The following is an 18,085-nucleotide window of genomic DNA, read 5'->3' on the forward strand; positions in this document are numbered from 1 at the left end:
GGGTTTCACCGTGTCGGCCAGGATAGTCTCGATCTCCTGACCTCTCGTGATCCGCCCGTCTCGGCCTCCCAAAGTGCTGGGATTACAGGCTTGAGCCACCGCGCCCGGCCTGTTTTTGTAAAAATTCCATTTCCTCTCAGCTTTACCCATGTCTTTTTATATAAGCACCCTACACAAAGGTTTCATTATTTTTCCTACTACCTTCTCGACCTTGTTTCTGCAGTTCGGCCTGCAGTAAATCAAGACAGTAGGCACAGTCAACCAAAATAGAAGTCCTCACCCTGTAGACACTTGACCTGAAATAGGGGACAGGAGAGACCAGCAAAGGGAGGGGCTGACAGCAGGGATTTGGGACCAAGAGAGGTCCTGGCCTTGGGACTGACTGGTCCGTGCTCACCACTGTGTTGGAGTGTGCCAGAGGGTGAGTGAGGAAGACCAGAGATGCAGTCAGGTTTGAGCAACAGTTGGGTCATTGAAGGTGAAAGGGTTGGACGAAGGGCAGGCTCATTGGGCTGAGTGAGGGCAGAGAGCCTGGAGGCTCGGCTGGGGCGTCCATGCTCTCGCCAGGATGTGTAGATACATTCTGGAAAGGATGCTGTCTGAGATACATCCTGTAGCCCTATTTGCCATGAGACTTTGTGGCACCTTTTACTACTACTTTTTGCCTGGGGTGAGATACAATCCTAAATCCTTCACTCAGCAAATCTTGAAGAAGACCGTGGGTGGTCCGTGTGTCCAGGCGGGATGCTTCTGCTTCCTGGAGCCCCCTGAGGTTTCTGCTGGCCATTGGCCCTTGGCTTAACACTCCATAATTTAGGCAGTTCCCCATTAAACAGATGCCACTTTCAGCAACAGAACACAGCCCCTGGAGCCAGTTTCACAGGGGTGTTCTGAGGCCCAGTGAGGCGACATGAGCCGTGCTGGTGACGTAACAACACAGGCATCATGCTGCCGGGAGAGCGGGCGACAGCCAGACACGGCCACAAGCTGGCGGGCAGCATCCCCAGCCGGTGGCACCTGAGCCACGTGTTGGCATCACTCCCTCTGTGGATGGGAAAGGATGACAGGACCTGACCCCAGGCAGGAGATTCTGGTGCCACCCCTCGTGGGGGGATGTGGGAAATGGGCAGGCCAGCCCTCTGGAGGAGGAACTGTGAAGAGCCCGGTGCCGCAGGCCTCAGTTTCCTGCCTGGCTCTTCTGCAGAGGCTAGCTGGTGCATCTGAGCATGGTGCCTCGGGGCAGAGCTCCCAGTGTGCAGTGGGGAGAGATGCAGAGCTTATCTCCTCAGCCCACGTCTGTGCAGTCCTTTTGTTTTTCTAGCCGAGCAATCCCTTACACTGGTTCCAAGCCCTGTGACCTCTCTGCTCTGCCAGCTTTGCTAACATGTTCCAGCAGAGCTCCACTCGATAGAGAATATGGGTGCAGGAAACCCTGGAGAGTCCGTCCCACATGCTCCCCGTCACTTTAACCTTCCTGCTCGGCCCCCGCTTTCTCATCCCCTTTCCTCCCTTCGCCTCCCTTGGTGTTTCGTCTTGCTTAGACCTGAAGTTCTGCGAGCGCTGTCAGCAGTGCCAAGCTTAGTGCAGTTCCTTGGGGTGAAAGCGTTGGTCCCACCCAAGACTGTGCAGCCGGCACGTGGCAGTAGTTACTGGTGGAGTTGTGCAGCCTCTGTGTAAAGATCGCTGCATCCCAAGTAGCACCCCTTAGCATGGTGCCCTGTACCATATGAGTTGCAGAGAAAATTCTCCTTGAATAATTTCATGATTTACAAAGGCAAAAAATACAAAGGGTTAATAAAAGGCAAATCAGAAGACATAAAGGAAAATTTTAATAATATTTGAATCAAAACATTCTCTAATTGCACCCCCCGTACTGTTCTGAGTCTCCCCTTCACTCCTGCCTCAAGCACTGTTCCGTAGGGGCTTTTCCTAGCTTCCCTTTGCTCTTCCTGTTTCATTTCATCATCACAGTCTTGGGAGCATCTGCAGCACTGGGCCCTGTGAAACACATTCCATCCACAGGAGCTGCCCACACCTTTCCCCAGGACAGGCACCTGGGAGGATCCAGCGCACACAACGGAGCACAGCGGCTCCAAGTGTGGGCGCTGCCCGAGGGGATGAGTCGCTGCAGGGGCGGAGGGAGGCCAGAGAAGGTGGCTAGAGAAGGGTCAGGACAGTTGTGCAGATAGCAAGCTGACAGTGTAGACGTGGTGTCAGATGGGAGGCCTCAGAGAAGCGTGAGGGGGACATGGAGATTCGAGCAGGGCTCATACAGGAGAGCAGCGTGAGACACGTCCTGAGTGTGGGCATCAGGCCAGCAGATCCACAGAGCCAGCGAGGAGGGCCCACGTCATCAAGGGGTGGGAGTGGGCGGGTGGGAGTCTGGCACCAGCACCGGCAGCACTGGGGAAGGTGAGAGAGAAGGTAGCAGGCGGCCCTGAGGATGGGGGAGTGGGGAGTGGAGAGCATGGGCTTCCAAGGGAAGGCTGCTTTACTCGGCAGGGCCACGCTAGAGCTTTGACCTAGCCAAGCCCTGGGGAGCCTTGAGCCCTGAGCCCTGGGGGTGGGGGAGAAGTAGCTTGTGCTAGAGAGTATGACCCGGGAAGCAGTGGCCGCAGGCAGAGCGGCTGCAGTGTGGCAGCGAGGGGACGGGAGAAGCGGAGCGGGGGGTACTCAGGGTACGCAGAAATCTCACAAGGCAGGAGGGGCCAGCCAGGGACCCAGCGGGAGGACGCCCAGCTGGGCAGACCTGGACTGGGGATTGTGCCCTGTGGTGACGGGAATTCACAGCTCTCCCCTCACCTTCTTCCTCTTGCAGTAGCTACAGCAGCACCACGTTGCACACAATAGATGTGCAAAATGATACATTTTTCTGATCAAAGGTATACATATTTCCATGTATTGAGAATGTTATTTTATGACCGAAATTTTTTGTTTTAATCTTAGAGGCGGGGTCAGGCTGGAGTGCAATGGTGTGATTATAGCTCACTGCAGCCTCAAACTCCTGGCTGAAGCAGGCCTCCCACCTTAGCCTCCCAAAGTGCTGAGGTTACCAGTCCGAGCCACTGTGCCCAGCCTGTTTTAGATTTTTAAAACAGCTGTATAGACATTAAAGGACACAGGAATATACTAGGAGCTGAATAGGGATCAGAGCTGCACATTCCCGTCACGCCAACAGAGAGGCTTCACTGAACTGGGGGATTCAGCCTGGAACGCTGCACCTCCCGCAGCCGTAAACCTGCGTGTAGGCACGAGGCTTTTCCGGGTCCCCAGGCAGCGGCCTCAGCGCTCCACCCCTGGAGGACGTGGAAGACCCTCCTCCCTGCCTGAGGTGGGGGAGTGAAGACGTTGTCGCCACGCAGCACAGCAGGGACAGGGCACGCTCTCGCTCCCCTCAGATCCCCAGTGCAGAGATGTGGCTGCTTTCCCTTTAAAACCTGTGAAACAGACAGAACACATCGAAGAGCTTTCGTTTGTTCTCTTCTTTGTAGAAGAGCTTGAGTTCTGCATCGTCTAGAGAACATTCGGAGTGATTGGAAGACTGCTCATCAAAACACCACACTAACAAGCCCTTTGTTTTTAATTTCCAGCTACCGATAGTCTTTATAAACTTTCTCTGCAAACCCTCAACGCAGACATTTTCTTAAAACAACGCCAGACCTCACCGACACCTGCCTCCCCGTCTCCCCCGGCCGCCCCCTGCCCCTTCGTGGCCCGGGGCAGCTACAGCAGCATCGTCAACAGCAGCTCCAGCAGGTAGGCCTGCTGCTTCCTTTCCAGTCCTCAGCTCGAAACGTGCCTGAAACCCAGTGTCACACCCTTTACGTAGAAACACCGGCCAGAGACCACTGTCTGGTGTTACTTCTGACAACTGCCGGCTTGTGTGGGCCCCTTTACATGGGGTCCACCCCCTCTTCTGCTGCTGTGCTGGTGCCCAGCTCCAACAGTAACCCGGTTCCCATTCTAATCCAGTCATTCTTCCCACCCGTGGACCGAGAAATGCACCGTTTAACTCACTAGAGGGATATTTTCATTGAGGAGCCAGTGAACATTTACTAAGCGTTACATGAAGACCTAAAGGGGATTCCTGTGAGTTGGGAGTATGGGTTTATATTTTGGCCTTTGGACAATTTGGCTTAGGACTTAGAAGGGCAGGATCTGGTCCAAGACTGTTGTGCTGGGTGAGGTGCTGCAGTAGGGGATGTGTGCACCCGGGACGGCAGCCTCCTGACCACACAGACGATGCAGGAACCATGCTGTTCTCCGAGGCACAGAGCCTCGCTTGTGTCTGCCTGCCACAGTGTAGCGCAAGCCTGACAGTCACAGATGGCGTTCTCACTGTGTGCCTCCCCGTGGCATGGGTTTCTGTGCACCGCATCACCGGCCAGCCTGGGGTCAGGTTCGCCCCCCATTGCCCAAGAGGCAGTAACCGCTGAGGCTGGGGGAGCCACCCCGCTTAGGGGCCTTGCCACAGGAGCACCTCGCCGTGTCCTGGCAGGGAAGGGGACTTCCTGAGGCCCAGCCCTTCCCGGTGTCAGTGCTTGCCCTCTGCATTTCCTGCCGGGTGGCTCTAGCGTTCTTCACAAAAGTGTGATCAAAGCCTCTGCGAGTCCCTAAATTGTGATCCCGCCCTGGTCTCTTTCATAGTGATCTTTCGTTTTCTTACCTTTCTCCAGAATGCCCTCTATCTCTGATTAAGCGGTCTGAGGCCCCAGAGCATGTGACATGAGGCTGAGCGATGCTCTGTGAGCTGCCCCGCTGCAGAGAAGCCCACTTGGGGCTCAGTCCTGCCAGCCCCACACCTCTCCGAGGCAGGGCACTGCTGAGGAATGAGTTCTCTCTTTGCTTCTTTTTCAAGTGACCCTAAAATAAAGCAGCCAAATGGAAGCAAACACAAGTTGACAAAGGCAGCCTCACTTCCGGGCAAGAACGGCAACCCCACTTTTGCTGCAGTCACGGCCGGCTACGACAAGAGCCCAGGTCAGTGCCTTTGCCTCAGGGACCTGCCACGCCGGGCGCCAGGCCTGGTGGAATGACCTCTGCCCTGATGTACCTTCCGTTGATTGAGCGTCCATTGTTACAGGTGGGAATGGCTTTGCTAAAGTTTCTTCGAACAAAACAGGTTTCTCCAGCACCCTGGGCATTTCACACGCTCCTGTTGACAGCGATGGCTCAGACAGGTACGGTAGACCACCACTAACCGCTAGAAAGATGGAAGGCTTCTCAAGTTGGGTTAGCACCTTTTATCCATAAGTGGGTTTCAGGGCATCCTTCCCCTGATTTACAAGAATCAGAAGTGGTCAGGTGCCTCTAAGAAATCACGTCTGCTGGGTGGAAGCAGAAAGCCGGCTGTGGTGCCTTCCCCGGGTGGGGGGTCCAGGTAGAGAAAGGGGCACCCACGCCTGTCTCAGCCCAGCAGGCACGCATGTTAAACCTGTTCTCACTCCCCTCTGTCTCCTGGCCTGTGGTAAGATGGGATCTGATCGTTAAAAACAGAAGAGCAACAGTTACTTGGGAGGAGGGAAATTTGGAGCGAATACTAGACAGTTTATGGTAAATCATTGGCCACGCCCCTTTCGTGAGCCGGGCTTGTCCATACAGCAGTCACCTAGGTTGACTTTTCCTGACAAGCAACAATAGAGCCCCAATGTACCTACTTTGCACTAATAGGAAATGAGTCCTAGATTTGAAATTGTTTTTTTTTGTTTGTTTGTGGTTTTTTGGTTTTTTTTTTTTGAGACGGAGTCTCGCTCTGTCGCCCAGGCTAGAGTGCAGTGGCCGGATCTCAGCTTACTGCAAGCTCCGCCTCCCAGGTTCCTGCCATTCTCCTGCCTCAGCCTCCCGAGTAGCTGGGACTACAGGCGCCGCCACCACACCCGGCTAAATTTTTGTATGTTTTTAGTAGAGACGGGGTTTCACCATGTTCGCCAGGATGGTCTCATCTCCTGACCTCGTGATCCGCCCGTCTCGGCCTCCCAAAGTGCTGGGATTACAGGCTTGAGCCACCGCACTCGGCCTGAAATAGTTTTTAAATAAACCTTCCATTACCAAAAAGCAAACAGAAGGAAAAAAATGTCTGTTTCTCTGCAAAACACTTGCTTTAAACTGGGCTGTGGGCTAGTGATAGGGCATCCGGAGCTCGGAGGCTCCCTCCGGCTCAGTCCTTGTGGGAAGCAGCCATTGTTCAGCTCCTCCTTTTGTCTCCGTTTTTAATATTTGAGTGCCCCCAGTTGAAGCAGTGTCTCCTGTTTGTGAAGCTGTGCACTATGGATCCGTTTTCACTAACCACCAGACATTTCTGTGTGTTGCGTTTTCCTCTTGTAACATTTAGCTCGGGTTTGTGGAGTCCCGTCAGCAACCCAAGCAGCCCTGACTTCACTCCCCTCAATTCGTTCTCCGCCTTTGGAAATTCTTTTAATCTAACTGGTGGTGAGTGTTTAACACTAGATGTGTAACTAATAAGCCTGTGGACAGAGGACGGGAGAGGAGGGTGTGGTTTTGTGTGCTGGAGAACACGGCACAGCAGCGCTGTGGAAGGAGGCCCCGCAGGAAGCTCCCTGGGAAGGGTCCCCTCCCCTCCTCCTCCCTCACCCACACCAGCAGCCCAAAGGGCAGAGGACCGGGCTTGACACGGTGCATGCACCAGTTGGTGTGAGTTCCACGGCAGGTACTGAAGGGCTTCACAGAAGGGTTCCGGTCTGAAATGGGGCCCTGAGCATGCCAGGGGTCCTCTTCTTGCTGTCCAGAACCGGAGGTCACCATGGAAGCTTCGCATGAGCTATCATGTGAGAGTGGGGAATGTGTGCATTTGGATGTCATCAGTGGCACGTCAGCTCGTGCACTGCGTTCGAGTTCTGGAGGACATCCCTGCCCCTGCTTCCGTTGGGCTGTGGTGGGGCTGGGGCAGTGGGTGTGGTGGCTGCAGGAGCAGTGGTGGGAGGTATGCCGTTGAGTGAAGCCCCATGCCGTGGCGATCATGGCAAAACCAAATGTGGACTTGACGACTGTTGCTTTATTTCCAGAAGTTTTCAGCAAACTCGGATTATCTCGATCGTGCAATCAGGCCTCACAGAGGAGCTGGAACGAGTTTAATAGTGGCCCTTCATACCTTTGGGACTCGCCAGCGACAGATCCCAGTCCTTCCTGGCCAGCCAGTTCCGGCTCCCCGACCCACACAGCCACAGTGAGTACTTGGGGCTGGGGCTGAGGCCTGGCCCTGGCCCGCTCACGCGCCACCTGCCATTGCTGTCACATGGATGGCACTGACACAGTTATAAACAACCAACAGCGGTATCAGAGGGGTGGGTTAGTCCTTCTGTTATCTTCACTGCTTTGTCTTCATATTCTGTCAAAATGATCGATCGATGTTCTTCAGAGCCATTACAAGCAGGAAGTTTTAGGAAGAACAACTGAACTGCTGTGAGGTTGGTCTCTGGAGTCCCTCCTCATAGATCAAGGGCATTTTCTACATCTTCCCCACCTGTAAATGGACCCCAAGGGTGGCCGTAGGCCTGTGGCAGGTTCAGATGGCTGAGGGAAGCCTTTAAATCTGTGCAGTGCAGGCACTGGGCTCCCAGGAGCAAGCTCAATACTGCGTTTACTTCGTTGCTGAGAAGCCCCTGTCTCTTAGCTTAGATTTTCTAGAGTGCATTTGTTTGCCTCTTGGCCAAAGTCTTCTGCAAAGATCATGCACCCAGAGAGTATTCTTGCCAAGGAAAATAATTAGTGGTTCTGGCTTCCACAAAATTATGACAGAAAAATATGACCCCACTGCGTTTGCCTCTTTATTCTCAGAAAAACTAAATTAGACATGCAAGGTTTCATAATAGATATTTCAACTTTACAGATTCCAAAGTTTGTCTTCATGTGTAATTATTCAACCTTCTGTTTTAAAACCACCTGAACCACTCTTTAAAAGAGAAGTCAGCAAACTTTGTATGGAGTCAGATAGTGACTATTGTAGGCTCTGAAGGCCGTGCTTCACCGCTGCCATGGGAGTGCAGAGGCCGATGGGCGCAGCTGTGTTCCAATACAACTCTCTTTACAAAAGTAGACAGAGCTGGATTGGTCCACGGGCTGTCCTTTCTTAAAATATCACAACCAGCCGGCACGGTGGCTAATGCCTGTAATCCCAGCACTTTGGGAGGCTGAGGTGGGAAGATCGCTTGAGCCCAGGAGTTTGAGGCTGCAGTGAGCCATGATCACACCACTGCACTCCAGCCTGAGTGATGGAGCAAGACCCTGTCTCAAAAAGATCAGAATCATCTGCTCATAAATATATGTGTAAAACATTTGTTCTAAAGTGAGCAGAGTGAGAGGAACGCGTGCCCCAGCCTCATCTTTTCTGTAGCCTTACCCCCTTACCCCTACCCCCTTACCCACTTGACCCTCTGCCTGCCGGGCTCAGTGCTGGACACTTTGTTTTGTCACAGTCGGTCCTCGGTAACACCAGCGGCCTGTGGTCCACCACTCCATTCAGCAACTCCATTTGGTCCAGCAACCTTAGCAGCGCCCTCCCCTTCACAACTCCAGCAAACACGCTGGCAAGCATCGGCCTCATGGGCACAGAGAACTCCCCTGCTCCCCACGCCCCCTCTGCCTCCAGCCCAGCTGACGACTTGGGACAGACCTACAACCCGTGGCGGATATGGAGCCCCACGATTGGAAGAAGAAGCTCGGACCCTTGGTCTAATTCGCACTTTCCTCACGAGAATTAAATTAGGCAGAAAACAAACAAACAAACAAACATAGTGGGCCCTCGTCTAGATCATAATGTGCCAGTTTCTGAGACATCTGTTTAAGGCTCTTACTGCAGCTCCCCCTCCCCACCCTCCTCATCTTTGCAAAACAGACCCAAGCAGGGCAGGCTCAGACCACTCGCTTCTTTCAGATCTTTCTTGCAATTATGATAACATGAGATTTGCTGTTGTGCTTTTAGAGAAAAGTCTGGACTCAGCCACAAACTCTAATAAGACCTGTACATCTGAGGACCTTTCCCATTAACTGCGTTTTGACCACCTGTCTTCCCCATGCTTTATTTATCTGTATGAACACATTTGACATTACAGCTAAGGAAATAATTTGAGTTGATTCAGAAGTCCTGGCATGTGACAATTTTGTTAAATTACCAAGTTTGGTTTTTAATAATTTCGCAATATTATGCGCCAAGATCTAATTTTAAAACTGTATGAGGACTTTGTGCTGAAAATACAGAGTATTTTTTTAAAGTAAGGCTGTCTTGGTTTAAAAGCAGATTACAGAAATGTAAGTCAACTTAAGAACAGTGAATGAATGTAAAAACATTCAGTTGAGACCATATGCATTTTCTGTGCTGTTTGTACTTGAGGTATGTAACATTTGTATACCTGAACTTATTTTAAAGATGAACTGAAATGCACATAGCCAAGTCTTGAGATACAAGATTGAATGTGTATTTCTTAAAAATACAACTTTGTGTTGTACTTTGAAATAAATGATGCTTTTTTCAAAAGCCTTGACTTGTTTTGTGGTTTTTTACACACAAGGTGTATTTGTTAGGATTTTCTCACACCAGAGTAAACCCCCTTATCCTTGGCTTGCTCGGTGGCGCGGACAGGTTAAGATGGGGCTTGCTCTGTCATTGCTGGAGCGGACAGGTTAAAATGGGGCTTGCTCTGTCATTGCTGGAACTTCCTGCAGCGTCTGATGGAGTTCTGTGTGCTCCCCTGGCAATCATGGAGGGTCCTTGATAGAAAACGACTTGAAAGCCTGTTTGGATTCATCCAGTACATGTTTTCCCTCTGCCACTATCCTAAAAGGCCTCATAAAAAGCAGTCATTGCTACCACGTATTGAGTACTGACTCTGCGTCAGGTACCTGGCTAACACTCGATGTGCTGGGTTACTCCGTTACACTTGAGGAACCCGGCTGGGCCGTGCTGGCTCAGAGGCCCCAGGTCAGGCTGGCCGCAGATTCACATGGCACCCACTGTGCCGCCTCCCCTCTGGTCACAGTCACCATTCTCAGGAACAGTCTGTGTCCAACTCACCCCTGCGTGTTCTAACACTGGCCAACCTCGACCAGCCTTCAGTCTAAGGAAGTTGTGTGGTGAGAGGAAGACAGACGGAGAAGGAGAGAAGTGGGGCACGGAAGGCAGACAGCAGGGACTCAGGGGCGGCCTGGGGGAGGGCCCTGACGGCCACCTGTGGGAGCGCTCCAGCAGCAGCACAGCGTGCAGTGCCCCTGTGCCCTTTCATTTCTAAACAGTAGCTTGGAGACAAGGCGGGATGCCTTGGGCTGTGGCACAGGGGCTGGGGTACTAGAAACTGCTGTTTACCCACTGGTATTAAAATGATTCAGCAGTTTACCAGCTGATACAGCTATACCCCAAGGCCAGGCTGGATGGAAAGCAACCTGTGTGACGCTGAGAAATGGAGCCACAGGTGACAGTGACACAGGGTGCCACGTAGAAATACCAGCTGGGGCTGCTGGAAACGGAGCCTCGGTACAGACTGGAAATGACTTAGCCAAGTCTGTTAGGTGCAGTAGTAAAGGCTACACATCTAAATTGTATTTTTTCCTTTTAACTGGAAGTGTGTAGACCCTTTTCCAATGTTAAGACTCTCAGCTCCTCCATGGTCCCTGTCGAGCCCACACAGACACGAGGCGAGTCTCAGTAGCCACAGCACATCCGTTGGTTTCATCTTGCCTGCTCCAACTTGCTTTTCTCAGCGTCTTCCCTGTGTTAAAGCCAGCCTTTGCGAGGAGATGCTGCACGTCAGTGTTCTGTTGGAGGCTAGTTACATCATGAAATCAAAACCGTCCCCATGAAGGTGGGAGTGATTTAGTCAGAATGTTGTTTGGCGTGATTGTGAATCTGACCTTTTCTCTGCTTTGTACCAAAGGTCAGTAGAACAAGCCACAATATTTTTACAACCTGTGATGTGTCCCTCGGGGACACCAGATTTCCTGTGCAACCGGAGCTGTGGTGTGTAGGCTGACATCAGGCCTTGTACAATGCTCGCAGCAGGGTTTCCTACATGCACTTTCACGGTCAGGACAAATTCAGGGCTTGGGTTTCTCTTTCTACACCAAAGCAGATAATGAGGTGGAAAGCTCTGCATACAGGTGAGCGTCCTAGAAACCCTCACTTAAACAAAAGAAAAACTGGGTCAGGCACCGGGGCTCACAGCTGTCGTCCCAGCACTTTGGGAGGCCGAGGTGGGCGGATCAGTGGAGGTCAGGAGTTCTAGACTACCCTGGCCAACATGGTGAAATCCCGTCTCTACTAAAAATACAAAAATTAGCTGGGCGTGGTGGCACACACCTATAATCCCAGCTACTCAGGAGGCTGAGGCAGGAGAATTACTTGAACCACCCAGGAGGCGGAGGTTGCAGTGAGCCAAGATTGTACCACTGCACTCCAGCCTGGCGACAGAGCAAGACTCCGTCTCAAAAAAACAAAAAAAAGAAAAGAAAAAACCTGTATTGACAGACTTTCCCTCAGAGTATCTCAAGAAATCGATCCTAAACTTGCTTCATCAGAACAACCTCCTGAGACCCCCCAGACTCCTTTTTTAAGTTCTCATTTCACCCCATGAGCCTCACCAGCAGGCTTGAGAGAAACACTACGGACTTGGGGGGAGATACACACAAGGGTCTCTTCTGTTACTTGTGCTTTCGAAATAATTACTCTAAAGGTAGGTATTTGAGTGGCAACATACCTCCCAAATCTGAAGACTTGACACAACTGGGTCTGTTTACAGTGGATGCTTGTCACATGACAGTCACTTTGGACTAGGCCAAGGCTGAATTTTAAAAGGTTATATATAAGAATTGTACTTACATGAAATAATAATGGATGTCTTTATGGGTTTATCTTGAGACAGGGTCTTGCTCTGTCACCTAGGCTGAAGTGGCACAATCATAGGCTCCCTGCAGCCTTGAACTCCCAGGCCCAAGCAAGTTCTCCCTCCTCAGTCTCCCACGTAGCTGGGACGACAGGCACGGACCACCACATCCGGCTAATGTTTTTATTTTTTGTAGGGATGAGGTCTTGCTTTGTTGCCCAGTCTGGTCTCAAACTCCTGAGTGCAAGCGATCGTCCTGCCTCAGCCTCCCAAAGTGCTGGGATTACAGACGTGAGCCACTGTGCCCAGGTATCTTGTATGTTTATATAAATACACATGTAAATAAAGGTATAATCTTTTTATATGTTTTTACCTAAACTGTGTATCAAAGGAGTGAAATAAGAATTTGGATTTTTCACGACAACCTGAAATAATTTAAAGGATCAGAATCTCATTTAAAAAGGCTGTTTTTAAGGAAAAAACCGAGGATAGCCATCCGGGAAACACAGACTCCAAAGGAAAAAGTCAAGGTCTCTTTTATACAGGCAGAAAACAAATTTAGTGGAATCACAGCATTTTCCGTACGAGTCTGGTTTATGAGGAACAGCGATTTGATTAGTTACAGCTTGATGTTTTTTCCTTCCAATTGAAAGACTATATTTAACATTGTGATTTAGACAGTGTAGTCGTCGTGAGGTCCTTGTGTAAGAGAAGAAAGAGGGAAATAATAATGAGGATCAACAGGCGGGAGGGGGTCCTTCCCTGCTGCCCCTGAGTTTTTTATAACATTTTACAAAACGGTGTGTCACGCGCGTCCGTGTGAAGAGATCACCAAACAGGCTTTGCGGGAGCAGTAAAGCTTTTTAATCACCTGGGTGCAGGCGGGCTGAGTCCGAAAAGAGAGTCAGTGAAGGGAGATAAGGGTGGGCCGTTTTACAGGATTTGGGTAGGTAAAGGAAGACCTTCCCACCTCTATACAGTCTGGTAACGGACCGGCCTCTACTAGTCAAATCACCCAAGCAGTTTCTCAGGCTCTTGATAGTCAATGGAACCTTTATACCCCTTTACCTTCCTCAGTCTTCAGGAAAGGCAGAACGGACTAATGGTCTTTTAAAAACACACCTCACCCAGCTCAGTCACCAACTTAAAAAGGACTAGACAATACTTTTACCACTTGCCCTTCTCAGAATTCAGGCCTGTCCTCGGAATGCTACAGGTTCCAGCCCATTTGAGCTCCTGTGTGGACACTCCTTTCTATTAGGTCCCAGCCTCATTCCAGACACCAGACCAACTTGGACTGCACCCCAAAAACTTGCCATCCCTACTGTCTTCTGTCTAGTCGTACTCCTATTCACCGTTCTCAACTACTCATAAATGCCCTGCTCGTGTTTACACTGTTTCTCCAAAGCCATCACAGCTGATACACCCTGGTGCTATCCCAAACCGCCACTCTAAATTCCCTCTTAACGTAAATAATATTTGCTGGCAGGGCTATGCTGAGCCTCCTTAGGCACTCTCCAATTAGATATCCTAGCCCCTCCCAATTCTTAGTCCTTTAATACCTGTTTTCTCTCCTTCTCTTACTCAGACCTTGTGGCTTCTGTTTAGTTTTTCGATTTATACAAAACCACATCCAGGCCATCACCAATCATTCTATATGACAAATGCTGCTTCTAACAACCCGACAATATCACCCCTTACCACAAAATCTTCCTTCAGCTTAATCTCTCCCACTCTAGGTTCCCACGCCGCCCCTAATCCCACTTGAAGCAGCCCTGAGAAACATCACCCATTATCTCTCCATACCGCCCCCCAAAATTTTTGCCACCCCAACACTTCAACACTATTTTGTTTTATTTTTCTTATTAATATAAGGTGGCAAAAATGTCAGGCCTCTGAGCCCAAGGCAAGCCATCGCATCCCCTGTGGCTTGCACATATACGCCCAGATGTAACTGAAGAATTACAAAAGAAGTGAAAATGCCCTGCCCCGCCTTGACTGATGACATTCCACCACAAAAGAAGTGAAAATGGCCGGTCCTTGACTTGAGTGACGACGTTACCTTGTGAAAGTCCTTTTCCTGGCTCATCCTGGCTCAAAAAGCTCCCCCACGGAGCACCTTGTGACCCCCACTCCTGCTCGCCAGAGAACAACCCCCATTTGACTGGAATTTTCCTTTACGTACCCAAATCCTATAAAACGGCCCCACCCTTATCTCCCTTCTCTGACTCTCTTTTCGGACTCAGCCGGCCTGCACCCAGGTGATTAAAAAGCTTTGTTGCTCACACAAAGCCTGTTTGGTGGTCTCTTCACACGGACACGCATGACACAGTGTAGGCAAAGAAAAAGGATAATCTATAATCAGAAGAACAGAGGTTACAGGTGCCTGTTGCATGACTCAGGCCCCATAATCACATTCCTTTAAGGCTGTAAATAAAATTCCAACAGCTTTGATTTTGAATTATTTTCACACATGTAAAGTGATTAAGTTATGCTATATTTGAAGGAAGATTCCTTTCTGTCACCCAATTATTAACTCTCACTGTAAAAAATACATACCCTTTAGTAATTTTGTTAGAGATGCCTTGAGTAGCCTTGTCCTAATTTTACTTGTTCCTATTTCAAAATGCTACCACAGAGTTAAATTCACCCTTAAAATATAGACGGATCCCAGAAATTAGGTCATTGCAGACGACTCAAACATTTGCTCCCACGTGGCAGGTTGGAAAAAATGAAGAACAAATGTTTAGACTGATAGTATAAAGAAATGTGACTGGGGCTAGTCCACAAAGTTTGAATGCTTTAGAAAGAGGCTTCTAACCCTGACAAATGCCTATAAAAGTTGAGTAACAAAGACATTTTAGATGCTTTGCTATCTTAGCTATAGAAGCGGTAAAAAGTCATTCAAATACAAAGACTCAGATCCTAATGGCAATGTTTGGGCTGACCACTACGCTAAAGAAACAAGATCAGCCCATAGGAACACTCCTGTGATCTCACCGGTCTTGAGAAATTCAGAGGCTGCTGTTAGCATCAGAACAAGCCCCTGATTTGCAAAAAGGAAATGAGGAAAGTTCTGATGCCTATTACACCTTAGGAGAGCCAGCTGATGTCATCAAAAAGGTGATAGTGGACTCTAACAAAAATTCTTTATGATATTACCCATAATTGGATGCCTGTAAAGATAAATTGGCAACAATATTAAGCCAGGTAATTTTAGAGGTATTGCCAAGAACAGTTACAAAACATCCCCCTGTGAATGAAATCCTGAGAAAACATTTAAATGTAGACGTGAGCAGGAACTAGAGAGCTTGAAGGCCCTCAGACCCCTCCAGGTGGACTCCATACAAATGCCTTCTATGGTGGATTATCAATACGTTCTGGTTATTGTTTGTTTGTATTCACTGTGGATTGAAAATTTCCCTGCCAGAGAGTGACAAAAAGGGCTTGATTTTGTTTTCCAACCTGGAAAATCCCCACTTACTTCTAATGACAGAGATACTCGTTTTCCAGACCAATGCTGTGGTTGGTTTGTTTGGTCCTGCTGTGTCTCTTGTTGAACTATGATCCCCAGTGTGAAAGGTGGGGGCCTGGTGGAGCGGGTGGAGCCCTCATGAATGACTTGGTGCCATTCTCACGGGAGTAAGTGCTCACCCTTAGTTCCCACAAGAACTAGTTGTTGAAAAGAGCTTGGCACCTTCCCCCACCTCCCTCTTCCTCCCTTTCTCACCGTGTGGTCTGCACAGAGCTCTCCTTCGCCTCCACCAGGAGTGCACCCGTCCTGAGGCCCTCAACAGAAGAAGATGCTACGCCATGCTTCCCGTACAGCCTGCAGAGCCCTGAACCAAATCAACCTCTTTTTTTTTTTTTTTTTTTTTTGAGACAGAGTCTCGCTGTGTCTCCCAGACTGGAGTGCAGTGGCGCGATCTCGGCTCACTGCAAGCTCCACCTCCCGGGTTCACGCCATTCTCCTGCCTCAGCCTCCCGAGTAGCTGGGACTACAGGCGCCCGCCACCACGCCCGGCTAATTTTTTGTGTTTTTACACAAAATTAGTAGAGACGGGGTTTCACCGTGTTAGCCAGGATGGTCTCGATCTCCTGACCTCATGATCCACCCGCCTCAGCCTCCCAAAGTGCTGGGATTACAGGCGTGAGCCACCACGTCCGGCCTGCAGAACCCTGAACCAAATCAACCTCTTCACACGCCACTCAGCCTCAGGTGTTCCTTGACAGCAACACAAAGGGACTAAAACATACTGTTATTAAGAAACACTGAAGTTGTGCCTTCAATCCAGAGATTTCACTGTCCTTGTTTTCTCCAGTCCTCTAGAAAGACAGAACTAATGGAATTTTTTTTTAGATAGCATACCTCTCAGAAACCTCCAAAATTCTACATCTTAAGAGATTACCATTAGCGTTATAAGATCAACCACCTGTAGGTCCCATGTTGCCTCCTTACGAATTCATAACATGCCACTGTATACAGCTTGAAGCTTCATCCCAGCTTAGATTCTACATGATTGGGTCAGGTCTCTGAGCCAAAGCTAAGCCATCGTATCCCCTGTGACCTGCACTTACACATCCAGATGGCCGGTTCCTGCCTTAACTGATGGCATTCCACCATAAAACAAGTGAAAATGGCCTGTTCCTGCCTTAACTGTTGTCATTACCTTATGAAATTCCTTTTCCTGGCTCATCCTGGCTCAAAAGCTCCCCCACTGAGCACCTTGTGACCCCCACCCCACCCCTGCCTGCCAGAGAACCTCCTTTAACTGTAATTTTCCTTTACCTACCAAAATCCTACAAAACGACCCCACCCCACCTCCCCCTTCGCTGACTCTTTTCGGACTCAGCTTGCTGCACCCAGGTGATTAAAAAGCTTTATTGCTCACACAAAGCCTGTTTGGTGGTCTCTTCACACGGACGCGCATGAAATTTGGTGCCTTGACTCGGATGGGGGACCTCCCTTGGGAGATCAACCCCCTGTGCTCCTGCTCTTTGCTCTGTGAGAAAGATCCACCTATGACCTCTAGTCCTCAGACCGACCAGCCCAAGGAACATCTCACCGATTTTAAATCGGGTAAGCGGCCTCTTTTTACTCTGTTCTTCAACCTCTCTCTCTATACCTCAACCTTTCTCATTTCAATCTTGGCGCCGCTCTTCAATCTCTCCCTTCTCTAAATTTCAGTTCCTTTCATTTTCTGGTAGAGACAAAGGAGACGCATTTTATCCGTGGACCCAAAACTCCGGCGCCGGTCACGGACTGGGGAAAACATTCTTCCCTTGGTGTTTAATCATTGCGGGGACACCTCTCTGATTATTCACCCGCGTTCCATTGGTGTCTGATCTCCACGGGGACGCCTGCTTTGGCTGCTCACCCCGCCTTTCTCCGTGTCTCTGCCTTCTCTTTAAACTTCCCTCCTTCACTATGGACAACTTTCCACCCTCCATTCCTCCCTCTTCTCCCTGAGCCTGTGTTCTCCAGAACTGAAAACCTCTTCAACTCTCGCCTGACCTAAAATCTAAGTGTCTTATTTTCTTCTCAATACCGCTTGGCCCCAGTACAAACTCGACAGGGGTTCTAAATAGCCAGAAAACGGCACTTTCAATTTTTCCATCCTACAAGATCTAGATAATTCTTGTTGTAAAATGGGCAAACGGTCTGAGGTGCCCGAGGTCCCGGCATTCTTTTACACGTTGTTCCTTGTTCTCAATGCGACTCCTCCCAAGTCCTCCTTCTTTCCCGCACACCTGTCCCCTCTGTCCCAACCCCAAGCGTCGCTGAGTCTTTCTAGTCTTCCTTTTCTACAGACCCATCTGACCTCTCCCCTTCTCCCCAGGCTGCTCCTCGCCAGGCCCAGCCAGGCCCCGGTTCTGCCTCAGCCTCTGCTCCCCCACCCTATAATCTTTGTATCACCTCCTCTCCTCACACCCAGTCTGGTTTCCGTGACTAGCCCTCCCCAACCTGCCCAACAATTTCCTCTTAAAGAGGCGGCTGGAGCTAAAGGCATAGTCAAGGTTAATGCTCCTCTTTTCTTTATCCGACCTCTCCCACATCAGCTGGCATTTAGGCTCTTTTTCATCAAATATAAAAACCCAGCCCAGTTCATGGCCTGCTTCGCAGCAACCCTTAGACGCTTTACTGTCCTAGACCCAGAGGGGCCCGAAGGCCGCCTTATTCTTCATATGCATTTTATCACCCAGTCAGCTCCTGACATTAGCAAAAGCTCCAAAAATTAGATTCCGGCCCTCAAACC

The 18,085-nt window shown here is 49.9% G+C and overlaps 1 protein-coding gene across 1 annotated transcript in view; it reads left to right on the forward strand.

Moving 5' to 3' along the window:
- Positions 1-9,490, forward strand: part of TMEM131 (transmembrane protein 131) — a 227,685-nt gene extending 218,195 nt beyond the window's left edge. Inside the window, exons 36-41 of the mRNA XM_011969677.1 lie at positions 3,591-3,756; positions 4,859-4,980; positions 5,084-5,180; positions 6,332-6,429; positions 7,023-7,183; positions 8,433-9,490. Of these exons, the coding sequence (XP_011825067.1) occupies positions 3,591-3,756; positions 4,859-4,980; positions 5,084-5,180; positions 6,332-6,429; positions 7,023-7,183; positions 8,433-8,717 (929 nt within the window). The 3' untranslated portion in view covers positions 8,718-9,490. The remainder of the gene's footprint in view (positions 1-3,590; positions 3,757-4,858; positions 4,981-5,083; positions 5,181-6,331; positions 6,430-7,022; positions 7,184-8,432) is intronic.
- Positions 9,491-18,085: the final 8,595 nt, after the last annotated feature.

The sequence above is a fragment of the Mandrillus leucophaeus genome, unplaced genomic scaffold (genome assembly GCF_000951045.1).
Source record: "Mandrillus leucophaeus isolate KB7577 unplaced genomic scaffold, Mleu.le_1.0 Scaffold9, whole genome shotgun sequence".
NCBI lineage: Eukaryota > Metazoa > Chordata > Mammalia > Primates > Cercopithecidae > Mandrillus > Mandrillus leucophaeus.